The 12,302-nt window shown below is 38.7% G+C and overlaps 1 protein-coding gene across 1 annotated transcript; it reads right to left on the bottom strand.

Annotated features, from left to right (window-relative positions):
* Window positions 1-2,712: 2,712 nt before the first annotated feature.
* LOC139944117 (tyrosine-protein kinase receptor Tie-1-like) lies at window positions 2,713-11,853 on the bottom strand. Its single transcript, XM_071941077.1, has 11 exons — window positions 11,746-11,853; window positions 10,482-10,633; window positions 8,952-9,300; window positions 8,506-8,616; window positions 7,875-8,038; window positions 6,517-6,630; window positions 5,703-5,773; window positions 5,312-5,352; window positions 4,106-4,205; window positions 3,166-3,271; window positions 2,713-2,739 (listed from the first exon to the last, which is right to left on the bottom strand). Exons 3-11 carry the CDS (start codon window positions 9,202-9,204, stop codon window positions 2,713-2,715), a joined length of 987 nt encoding a protein of 328 aa, XP_071797178.1. The 5' UTR covers window positions 9,205-9,300; window positions 10,482-10,633; window positions 11,746-11,853.
* Between the last annotated feature and the right edge of the window lie 449 nt (window positions 11,854-12,302).

Here is a 12,302-nt window from a genome sequence, read left to right as displayed (position 1 = left end):
ACTACATTAAAATGGCTACATATATAAAAAGACATCAGCGGCGACACACAAACTGTCAGTCTATCTATTTTTAACTCTGAAAATTTGTCAATGTATCGGACCAAGTAATAATGGTAATTGATTTGTTTGATTCTAAATACATTTTGTCTTAAACTGATGTCGCTGATGTATCGTGCTTTCTTTCTGCCAAGTATTATTTTTAAAACTCGGGGCAACTATACCACATCTAGTGGCCTGTAATCAAGCACTGCATGCATGTTAGCCTGAACATCAGGACCCAATTTCATAGTGCTGCTAAGCACACAAATTTGTTTAGCATGAAATTTCTTCCTTTATAAAAACAGGATTACCAACCATATTTCCATTTGTTGCATATTTCTTGTTACTTGTATTCAGCTGTTGTTTGTTTATCCTCATAACCACGCGGAAATTTGGTTGGTAATTCTGTTTTTATCGAGGCCAAAATTTCATGCTAAGCAAATTTTTGTGCTTAGCAGCGCTATGAAATTGGCCCCTCGATATCACACTTAAGGGTCAGATACCAGCCCAATCTGATAGCCGGATCTTCCAAAATGTATCGTTGACCTCTCACGTGGTCCATATTCGTAAGCTGATAGCGCCCTCTAATCTATATGCTAGTTGAAAATATGTGATGTTTTTGTTTGGTTTATTGTTGTTTACACTCGTGGCCAATTACAGTAAAAAACACAATTTTTTATACAAAAATAGTTTACATACAAAAATAGTTTTCATATAAAAATATACAGTTTACATTTAAAAAATATATCGCTATTGGAAGCTACATCAAAGAGACATAAATAAACCACCAACAAAACACACAAACAGAAGCAACTACCTATTCAGTATGTAAACAAAATACGGATCAGTACTGTTTCTGAAACGAGAGGTCCTGGAACCCAGCCGGGATGATAGGCTATTATTGGCACTGCGCAGACTCACTGCAATAATGACTCACTGCAAGAATGACTCTAATATCTAGTTGGTGGAAGAAGGTCCATGGTACGGGTAGACTTTGCAAGTCCTTCCGCAAACGGCCGTCGGAGTAGTAGTAGTAGTTAAGGAGATTAAAAGGTTATAGAAATAATAAATTTAAAATACTTTTATTTTACACCAATTGACATCATCATATTGATAGATTTTCCCCAGCATGTTTTAAGTCTAATATTGCAAGCAAATTTTGGTGATTTTTTAAAACTTTCGCAACATATTTTTGTTTGAGAACGGGTTACACAGCAGAATAAACCTTTTTTAAATAACAAATATCCCCCAAATTAACACCTTAACAAAACACCAACATTTAGTTATTGCTTGAACACCTAAACAAAGTGCAAATAAAACAAATTATTTCTTTTCAATATAAGGCGTAATATTAAGGTACATTCTTAGTATACTTTTTGACTATCGAAGTTCAGTTTAAAACACAGTTTTAAACTTGTGGTCAAGCCAGTCCCTTTCCTTCACTTACTTACTTAGACTTAGGGGCTCCTGCGTCGTCCGACGCATGAGGCAGTCAACGCTCTCCAGGCAGATCGGTCGGCAGTCAGTGACCTGACGTCGCTCCAGCCTCTATTGACCCTATGAAGGTCCCGCTGGATGGTCTGGTGCCAGTTCATTTTAGGTCGGCCTCTCCTCCTCCTTCCCGGCGGGTTCCACCACAGGACTTGATTGGCGAGTCTCGAAGGGGGGAGCTGCGAAACATGGCCCAGCCAGTTCATGCGCCGCCCACAGATTGTATTGGACACTGGAGTTTGTTGTGATCGATCTCTGACCTCCTCATTGCGGACGAAGTCACTCCACTTAATGCCCAAGATCTTCCTTAGGCATCTTGAGTCGAATGCATCAAGTTTCTTCTCTTGACTTGATTTTAAGTGCCAAGTTTCGCAACCATAGAGTAAAGTAGATAGCACGTTGGAATTGTAGAAGCGAAGCTTGGTTTGAAGAGAGAACTTCTTGCTTGTCCAGATCTTATTAAGCTGGTTGAAGGCTGCGGAGGCTTTACCTATTCTGCAGCTGATTTCATGATCCATTGATCCCTGGCTGTTGATGGAACTTCCCAGGTAGGTAAAGTCATCCACTACATCAACTTTATCTTGCCCAACGAGAATGTCAGGTGTTGTCTGGTGATCACCTGAAAGCATGATTTTCGTTTTCTTTCTGCTGATCATAAGACCCAGTCTAGCTGAGGCATCACTGATGGAGTCCATTACAGTCTGGAGACCCTAGATCTGTCGGACAATGCTGCAATATCATCAGCAAAATCAAGGTAGGACAGTTTGGCTCCTCCAGTCCCTTCACCCCCCCTTTTTTTGTCCCCCTATTCATTGTTTACCCCTGCTTTTTTCTGTATGCTTTCTAACCCCATTCATGTATTTCCACCTCACTGCTTGTGTTTCACTTAGTTACCTGTTCATGTTTGTTGTGTTGTCATTTAGCCTTCGAGAAAGACTTTGCTAGGGTCGAAACGTCAGGCCATTAACTATTTTCTGCAGTTTTAAACTAAACTTAGAAAAACTTGGCCACCTTCACCCCATACAAACTCCTTTGGCAAATCATTCCACCTAACTTTAATTTTCTTTCAACACTAAGCGGCTTAGTTGACACCTACTCATTATTGGTATAACATCAGACAGTGTAGTTACCCAGTGTAGGTTGCAAGTCATCTTCAAACTACGGTTCCGTGGCGCCAAAATTCTAGGAGAGAACTGATGTCTCGTAAATCTACAAATGAATAAACATAAAAGCTCAGATTAGATTTCATGGCTTTCAAAACAAGTAACAAAGGGATTTCTGAAAAGGAGTTCTTTAACATTTTTTTTATAGAAATTGGTATACTATGTTTAATTACATACACGTACTACATTTGAAAAAATGTCATATCCGAACATGACCTTTACTTTTGACCTCTTTATGTGAATGGAAGTTGTAGGCAAAACCTTGCGTCTGTTTGCGATCGCTATGGGTATTTTGGTACAAGCCGTTTGTGACCAACATGTTTTCTAAAACATGAACAGTTCAAACATTCACGGCAGCAGTGGGGGGCACCGACAAAACACAAACGAATAAACCCATGCGCCTTGAACACCCAGCAGGGTGGATATGTGCGCATTACAAGTCTTATTATTAATATTATTATTATATACGTACATGCGGTTCAAGGGCGACTCTTATTTTGTCCAGTTCTTCGGTGATTACTTTAAAACTTGGGCGAAGGTTTGGTGCTCGATTCCAACACTTCAACATCAGATCGTAACTTAAGAAATGAAAAGAAAATTAAACGCATTATTCTTCTTAATTGAATTACACTTAAAGGAACACGTTGCCTTGGATCGGACGAGTTGGTCAAAACAAAAGCGTTTGTAACCGTTTTTTATATAATGCATATGGTTGGAAAGATGTTTTAAAAGTAGCATACAATGATCCACACAAGTTTGCCTCGAAATTGCGTGGTCTTCCTTCTACTGTGTGAACTATCACCGTCGGCCATTTATGGGAGTCAAAATTTTGACCCCCATAAATGGCCGACGTGTTAGTCGACGAGGTAAAAGGAAAACCACGCAATTTCGAGGCATGTTTGTGTGGATCATTGTATTCTACTTTTACAACATCTTTCTACCCATATGCATTTTATAAAAAACGGTTACAAACGTTTTTCAAAGACCAACTCGACCGATCCAAGGCAACGTGTTCCTTTAAGAAATGTAAACATTTTTTAAAGAACATTTTTTGTACGATTCCAACACTTGTACATCAGATTGTGTCTTAAGAAAGAAAAAAAAAACATTGTGCCGCATATTTCTACTCAATTAAAATTGCACTAATGATTATATTAAGAATAATTTTAAAAATCGGTAGTTGTACTATCACACGACTAGTTTATTGTTTATAAATAGCCACAGTAGAATCGTCATTTCATCCTTATTTCCACTTCTTTTACAGACATTATAATTTGTGCTTTTACAACAATGATTCAGGAGGAGGTATTACTATTGTTCCCTGTCTCCTATATCTACAATGTTGAAAGGATACATGTATCCCCCCCTAAACCACACCCCAGAGTTCATGCGTGTTACACTACGGGCCTTACATCTTGTCCGGGCAGGCTTCAGGTTGAGGCATCCTGTACCCGCCCAGTAGCTTGTTTATCAGTTCTCCGGTCGTATGGATACTTTGGTAGGGCACCCCACCTAAGAAATAAAACAAAACAATAATTTGGGGGTGTAGAAGGGTCGTGGCCGAGCGGTTAAGAGCACTGAATCCTAACTTTGGTGTTTCTGATCAGCAGAGTGTGGGTTCGAATCCCCAATTCGTGACACTTGTGTCCTTAAGCAAGACACTTAACCATTGCTTTGTCCTTCGGATTGGACGTTAAGCCGTTGGTCCCATGTGTTGTGTAACGGATGTAAAAGAACCCAGTGGTGCACTTATCGAAAAGAGAAGGGGTTCACCCCTGTGTTCCTGGCTGTGGCTGCTAAGCGCCGTAGCACCTTTTAAACCCTTAAGGTGCTACATAATTGGAAAAATATAAATATGTGTTAAGTGCCTTGAGTACCTTGTTGGTAGGTACGCGTGCTATTATAAGACTTTGATATTACTATTATATATATTTTCAACCTGGCCGCTTGCGGCTGAGTCTGCAGTTTATGCCAAGGGCAGACTTAGCTGTGGCCTTGTTGAGATCATGGCTACGGCTACAGCTGCTAGCTAAAAAAACAAAAAACAAAAAAAGTTGAAGAACTGGAATTTCCAGAGATGCACCCGATGCTACTTCAAAGGTCACTCATTAAGACATGGCTCACCTGTGGCATCAGAAATGGCCAATATTCTCAACAAACGCTGCTCTCACACTGTGGCGAATATTCTTGCCAGTACGAATATTAATTTTGAAATTTGCGGTGCGGTGAATTAGTCCAAAAGTTGAGATTAGATAGCAATTGTCAAATATCCATTCGTAAGCACATTTGCCGTGTGAGGGCAGCCTAAATTGACTGATCTTATTCAGAAGGAGATGGTGAATGACTAGTAAACATTCCCAATTTGTTATGAACGCTTACGAAGACACTGCGAATATTACCATTCGTAAGCACATTCGCTAGCATAATCGCCATAGTGTGAGAGCGGCATGGGAATCGTGTACCTAAAAAAAGACTCACAGGTCATTGTTATGTTTCTGTGATCTAATCAGGGTCCAAATTCAGCTTTAACCCCAGAATTCTTCGCTTCACTGAAGCACAGAACTCCTTTGGTAAGCAGAGAATCAGACATGATAGTTGGGCCTAGTTATTATACTTACCGAAAGTCATAATCTCCCAGAGTAAGATTCCGAAAGACCATCTACAGTCAAATAAATACAAACAAAAGCAACTTATACCAAAACATTATTTGTCAAAAAATAAAAAATCAATAAAAAAGAAGCCACCAGGACAGTTGAGGAGGAAAGAACTGACTGGGTTTGACAGCTTACTCTTAACAACACTTGAGAAAGATTCAACATCAGCTCACTCCCTAGCAATCATTTTACTGATAGCCCCCACACCCCCACCCCAAAAAATATAAATAATAATAATAGTAATAATAACAATAATAATAATAACAATAATAAACATAAACTATCAATATCAATATCAATCAATCAAATATTAATCAAAGTGTATGTAATAAATATTTCATTTACAAAGACTCACACGTCACTCTCGGAAACATACAGCTGACTCGTCAGGGATTCTATGGACAACCAGCGAATCGGAATCGCCGTCTGTTGTTAAAATAAGACAAAATATTGATGACACTGGACACTATTGGTAATTATCAAAGACCAGTCTTCTCCCTTGGTGTTTCTCAACATTTGCATAAAATAACAAACTTGTGAAAATTTGAGCTTATTTGGTCGTCAAAGTTGCGAGACAATAATGAAAGAAAACCCCCCCTTGTCACACAAAGTTTTGTGCTTTCAGATGCTTGATTTCGAGACCTCCAAATCTAATTATGAGGTCTCAAAATCAAATTCGTGAAAAATTACTTCTTTCTGACAATATTCCAGTCGAAAATATTTCTAAGAAATTAAAAAAATGCTAGCAAGGGCAAGATTTGAAACAATGAGCTGTTGGCACTTATCTTTTTGATAATTTATCACTCTGTACTTTTTTTTTTATATCCTACCCATTTTAATTTCAAGATATGATAATTTCGGTGAAACAGTTTTGCGGTTTGAACAAAGTTAAGATAACTTGACATGAACTTGCGAAATTCGGATTGTCGACCTGAATAGTTTGGCTAACTTTATATTAGGCGCGAAATAAATCCAATCTGGTACTCACTAGACCTTTTTGACATGCCGACACCAATTATGAGCAAAAGCGTAATGTCGCGCCCGTTCAGCTGCAGTCTGGTTACACTGATATTTATGGAAGAAATACAAAATGCTTAAAGATAAAGGACTACAGCACTAGGGCATAGAGACTGACATTACTGCAAGAGCTCCTGCCTGTTTTAAATTACCTCCGATACTTGGACATAGATATGTTCTCTGCGAGACAATCCAAAATCAGAAACCTTGGCGACTAACTCCTCTCCGAGAAGTATGTTCCTAGCTGCCAAATTACGGTGAATTATCTGCAATGATAAACATGTTGAATTGATAGAACAGTTGTGTGTTTTTTCAGAGCCACCACAACTCACGGAGAGAGATTTGGTGTCACTACCAACAGGCAGTAACGTGCAACAGATGGTGGTATAAGCATGGTCACCGTGGTCAAGTGGTTAGAGTGCAGGACTTGCAATCATAAGGTTGTGGGTTCGAATCCCCAGCTAGCCGCTGATTTCACTACGACTAGAATAAATTGTGTCGTCTAGTTACTGAATCACAATTTCTTGATTTGTGCAATTCATAATCATAGACGTTAAACCAATAATTGTACGAGAGAGATTGGTTGTTGCCAGCTTGGTGTTTATATTCATTTGTGGGAGCTTGCCGAGTTCCCTGGATGGAAAGATCAGATAGACAAACAAACAAAAGCAAGAACATAGTGACATGTGTATTCTATACCAAAACAGATATTGGCTATTTTTTTAACTTAAATTAATTTAGTTCATTTGATACAACATCCAATTGAGCGAGTGCCAATTAGAGGGCGGATATCAACCAAATGTTCCATCATGTTCAATGATGCACCCAGGATAGGGTGAAATTTTCAATATTATTACCTGGATGGCGGAAAAAATCATATAATGTTCATCCCACACATTCTTACTTTACCCAATTGCAGCCTAGTAATTAGTTCAATGCTTACTAATGGTCGGGCCAAAATTTTGGCCAATGGTCATCCTAGTGGTCGTTTAATTAAATTAATACAAAACAACCTCATCCCTCTGCCTTCATGCTCAAACAGATGATAGGCATCCATTTACCCCTGTTGGGTGGAGAAACTCAAGAGGGACACACACGTCATGAACCAACAGCCTTTTTAAGTTGCTAGGTGGCAGCAGACTTACTAGTTAAATCCATTGTTCTCGGTAATGTGCGCATTTTCAGAACTACGTAAACAATGGAATTTCACCTGGTTAGTCTGCTGCCACCTAGCGTTCCAAAGTCTCCAGTTACTACTTTCGCTCGTCTCCAGCGCCTTACATTAACCAAAGGCGCTGGGACGGCAATTGTATTAAGCACGGTCCTATATCCTGAAAATGCTCAGTCCCATCATGCTTCACACTCACACTGCATGCCTGACATACTTCCTGAACAAGAATCTGTGCAAGCTGATTAGCCTATCCCTTGTCCTGGATAGCCTGGCCACTGGGGCGGAGCGAAATTACTACTCTGCATAAAGTTACTAGGTATTTAAAAAAAAATAACTCACCCCTGCTGCAGAGAGATGCTGCATTCCTTTTGCAATGTCCACACTAAATTTCAACTTTTGCATGATAGTAAGAGGTTTCCTTTGTTGCTGGTTTGGGCCATTTTCCAGAAGATGTTTGTGGAGATTATTTCCAGGAAGGTACTCCAACGCAACGTAGAGATTTCCTGGAACAAAACATAACTTACTTAATTATAAGCATTTTTTTCTTCTTTTGACAGACTTAGCTGAAACCCACAAAGAAATGCGGCATTCAAATTCACAAGGACACACATCAACATATATTTTGCTTCAAAAGCAATGGTGAATCAATGGGAAAATTTGCAACACTCTTTCGATTTCGAGCCGCTCTTTTGATTTCCAGCCAAGAGGGTGCCGTACTCAAATGACATCATGTGCATGAAGTAGTTTTCCCCCACTCTTTTCCTCTTTATACCTGAAGGATTTTCATCAAAGTAGACAGTCGTGTGTTGATGAAAAAAAAATGGCTCATGTGCTTTGTCAAGGAATTTGTTTAGCACATTCATAGGGCCTACTCGTTTGAAAAATACAAAAAATATCAGATGTTTTTTCTTTTTTTCTCACTTATGAGTTTCAGGGAAGCTTAAGGTTTTAATCGAAATTTTATTTCTACCTGCGTTTATACAAGCACCCAAAAGACTGATGACATTGGGGTGGGGTCCGATGACTGTCATCGTTTTGAACTCCTTCCAAAAGTCAGCAGTGCTTTTCTCTGATGCGCCAGCTAGATAAAAGTAAAAAGTTGTGTTACAACACGGAGACTTTCTGCTGTCAATCATCACAATAATCATTGTTTACAACCAAAAACAATTTACTACTTCCTCAATCAAAAAAACAACTCAAACAAAACAAAACAAACAAATGTAAAAAAAAAGCTGGAAGGTTACATGACAGAAAATGTGTTTAAGAAATCGGTTTGACAGATTCGCCACATCACAAACAACATGGTGACAAATGAAACTGCTTATCCTGTCACTGAACTACAAACGATAAGGCCACCTTGTGGTCTCGATTTACAGGCTTTGAGCTACTATACGTACATAATAATTGTTAACCAACCTATGAGCATTTTGATTGCAGCTTTAGTAACTCTGTTGCCACCCATCTTAATGCCACCAAGACGAACCTCTCCGAAGTAGCCTCTACCGAGTACTGTTTCTTCCAAGATCACGTTCGTCCACAAAATGGACCACTTGACTGCCCAAGTTGGAAGACCGACGTACTCATATTTAACTTCTTCTTCTGTCATATGTATATTGATTGGTGGTTGGGCTGGGTTAGACATTCCTCCTGAGATAATAGGCTGTGTCATTGGGTGTAGTTCGATCGGTGATTCGGCTGGATTAGTTATTCCTCCCGAGTCAACAGACGGATCAATGGCGGGTACACTCACAATATCAGGGAGGTCCTAAACATCACAAGAAACCACACAATATATTTTCTAGACTCATATTTCTTAAGGATACGAACACAAAGTAAAAGGGAGAGTATGTATACATAGAACTTTTGGTTTATTGTACTGGTCTGTGTGTTAAAATGTATTAATTTAACTCTAATCGCGTTTTGTCAAACTGTTAATAACAAACATTTAAATTAACTTTCTTGTTCTCTTTTTTTTTGGGGGGGGGGGTGGGATGGTTTGACTTTCAGCTCTGGGACAACCTGTCTTTTCTTGTCATGCAGAATGCTATCATAGTTGGTATGACATATCATTTCAGCAAAATTTGTGTACTTCTTTGTATTATTATTTAAAGCCATTGGACCCTTTCGGTACAGAAAAAAAAGTTCACAGATTTACAAATAAAACTTACAGGGTTTACAGAAGGTAGTGGTGAAATACTTCTCTTGAAATATTATTCCATGAAATGCTTTACTTTTTGAGAAAACAGTAAAACAATATCAATTCTCGTTAACGAGAATTACCGATTTATTTTAAACACATGTCATGACACGGCGAAACGTGCGGAAACAAGGTTGGGTTTTCCCGTTAATTTCTCCCGACTCCGATGACCGATTGAGCCTAAATTTTCACAGGTTTGTTATTTTATATAGAAGTTGTGATACACGAAGTGTGGGCCTTGGACAATACTGTTTACCGAAAGGGTACAATGGCTTTAAAGGAAATGGGCACTGTTTGTAATTACTCAAAATAAGTGTTAGCATCAAAACGTACTTGGTAACGAGCAATGGAGAGCTGTTGATAGTTAACAACATTGTGAGAAATGGCTCCCTCTGAAGTAACACAGTTTTTGAGAAAGAAGTAATTTCTCACTAAAATATTTGAATTGAATGAGATACCTCAGCTTAGGTCTTGAATTCAAGGCATCTGAAAGCTTAGGTTTAGGTATACCAAGTGAGAAATAGCTGGTCTTTGGAAATTACCAAAGGTGTCCAGGGGTCGATTTCACAAAGAGTTGGGACCAGTCCTATAGTCGCAAGGAGAAAAAAACCTTTAGGCTAGTCCTAAGATAGGACGAGTAACCCGTCCGGATAAGACTAGTCTTAACTCTTTGTGAAATCCACCCCATTGTCTTTAAGTGTTGTTTACTTCATCATGCAGGCCAGATTGAGCTGAAAATTTCGTCCTACCTGTTCCCTGCGCTTTCTTTGAGGATCTTTCTGTGCTTTCCTCAACTTGACGCACACAATAATTAAAATCGGAAGAACAATTATGACAACCAATCCAACAATGATAAGTGCAACTAACAATACTGTGTTGATTCCATTCGTCGGCTTATCAACTGAAAGATCAAAGAACAAATATGGAAATTTAGTAACTTCCTTACTCTGACCATCTGCAATTTTAACCAAACTCTTTCTAACTTACGATTAATCTTAGGACTTAGGACCAGTTAAAGTTTAGCAACCATAGACGTTTAGTATGCATTGATGTAAATATGCATTATACCCATTCTAAGTTAGGACGAGTTACTCGTTCTAACAAACATTAGATTCAAATCTGACAAATGTTGTTGTAATTAAAAATATCTGTTTTAGTTTTTTCATCTTTCATATATAAATGCTAGGTCAAGTTTTTGACAGATTTGTTTTTTTACAAATCTTTGCAGGCCTCTTGCAGAGCCAACAAACCATGCATAATAATTAAATTGCATGCCCTATATACTTGCATGTGCTCTCACCTTGTACACACGTAAACAAATGTCACGTTTTTATAAACAAGGATAAGCAGTAATTGAATTGACTGGAATGGAATTAATCTTACAAATACTGCCATAATTGATTGCTAAGACACTCAGCGATATCTGCAAAATTTAAGATGGTTCATATTGTAAAAAATTGGGAACAAAAACAGTTTTCATTATATTTTTAAGACAAGTTCGCCACAAACAAGGCCTATAGCTACTCCTCTTAAAAACAGTAACATTTGTTTCATGGTGTTTCTTAGGGCCTATACCCGAGGGGGCAAATGGCACACAAGGCGAATGTCTTGGTAACATCTTAGCTATTCCCCGACTGTAAACACGTTCATCCAGAACTAGGTTGAAAACTTACTCCCGATTGCTCTTTAGTAGATAATTATTCCCAAGGTTTTTATTTGGTAGGCGTTTGGAAACACTATGGGTGGGTTCGATTAGCTTCCCCGGGTCCCCCCGGTACGTTCGAATAGCATTGACGGCACTCCAGGGGCTCACCCGAGTCAGCCCCCAGTTCCCTGCTTGTGGAACGGGCACTTAAGGCTGCCCCAAGGTGCATGAAGTCACCTGAGAGGGCGAGTGTGTCCGTTCGATTAGCTCTTGTCAGGGGCTCATCTGAATGAGCACTGCGGGGTCGACACAAGGAAGCTAAAGCGAACGCACCCTATGTATGAAGCACAATGTTGTATTAGACTTACTTGTTTGACAGTTTCTACCGGTGTAACCGGGAACACAGCTACAAATGTAATCACCTACAAGGTCCTGGCACGTCCCTCCGTTTTGACAAATTCCTGCGATGCAATTGTCAATTTCTAACACAAGGAAAAAGGGAAAAAACCTAGATAAAATACAAGATTTTTCAGGATACAACATCATCAATGAAATTTAGTCTCAACTTTTACTGAAATAAGTTATATTCGAAAACAACTTTATCTCATTTTGGTTGTGACCACCCAAATTAGGGACCATGTCTTTACATACAGAAAATTGTGTATTGTTTAAAGATGTTCTCCCAACTCTCACAAAAATCCGCTTAAAATTTTCACAAGTTTGTTGTTTCATTGATATGGTTGATCACATTGTCACCATATACCTTGTAATTTCTACCATTCTTAAATACATTGTACCTTTATGTATGCAACATCAGAAAATTCAAAAATTCCTAAACTTATCATAATCCTGAAAGGGTTTTTTTTTTTTTTTTTTTAAGGAATAACCAATAAACAAAGCTATTTAATGAGGGTGAGAAAAAAAA

Source organism: Asterias amurensis, chromosome 11 (genome assembly GCF_032118995.1).
Source record: "Asterias amurensis chromosome 11, ASM3211899v1".
Taxonomy (NCBI): Eukaryota; Metazoa; Echinodermata; class Asteroidea; order Forcipulatida; family Asteriidae; genus Asterias; species Asterias amurensis.
Note: the sequence above shows the minus strand (reverse complement) of the source record. Positions and strands in the feature narration are given on the sequence as shown.

What these genes read in the sequence shown, in the direction of transcription:
- LOC139944117 (XM_071941077.1), bottom strand. Translation starts at nt 9,204, where the DNA reads ATGACACAGCCTATTATCTCAGGAGGAATGTCTAACCCAGCCCAACCA. An exon ending in TATGTTTCCGAGAGTGACGT is followed by an intron (nt 5,353 to 5,702) that starts GTGAGTCTTTGT and finishes ATTTGACTGTAG; the next exon opens with ATGGTCTTTCGGAATCTTAC. An exon ending in GAAGCCTGCCCGGACAAGAT is followed by an intron (nt 3,272 to 4,105) that starts GTAAGGCCCGTA and finishes TCATTTCTTAAG; the next exon opens with TTACGATCTGATGTTGAAGT.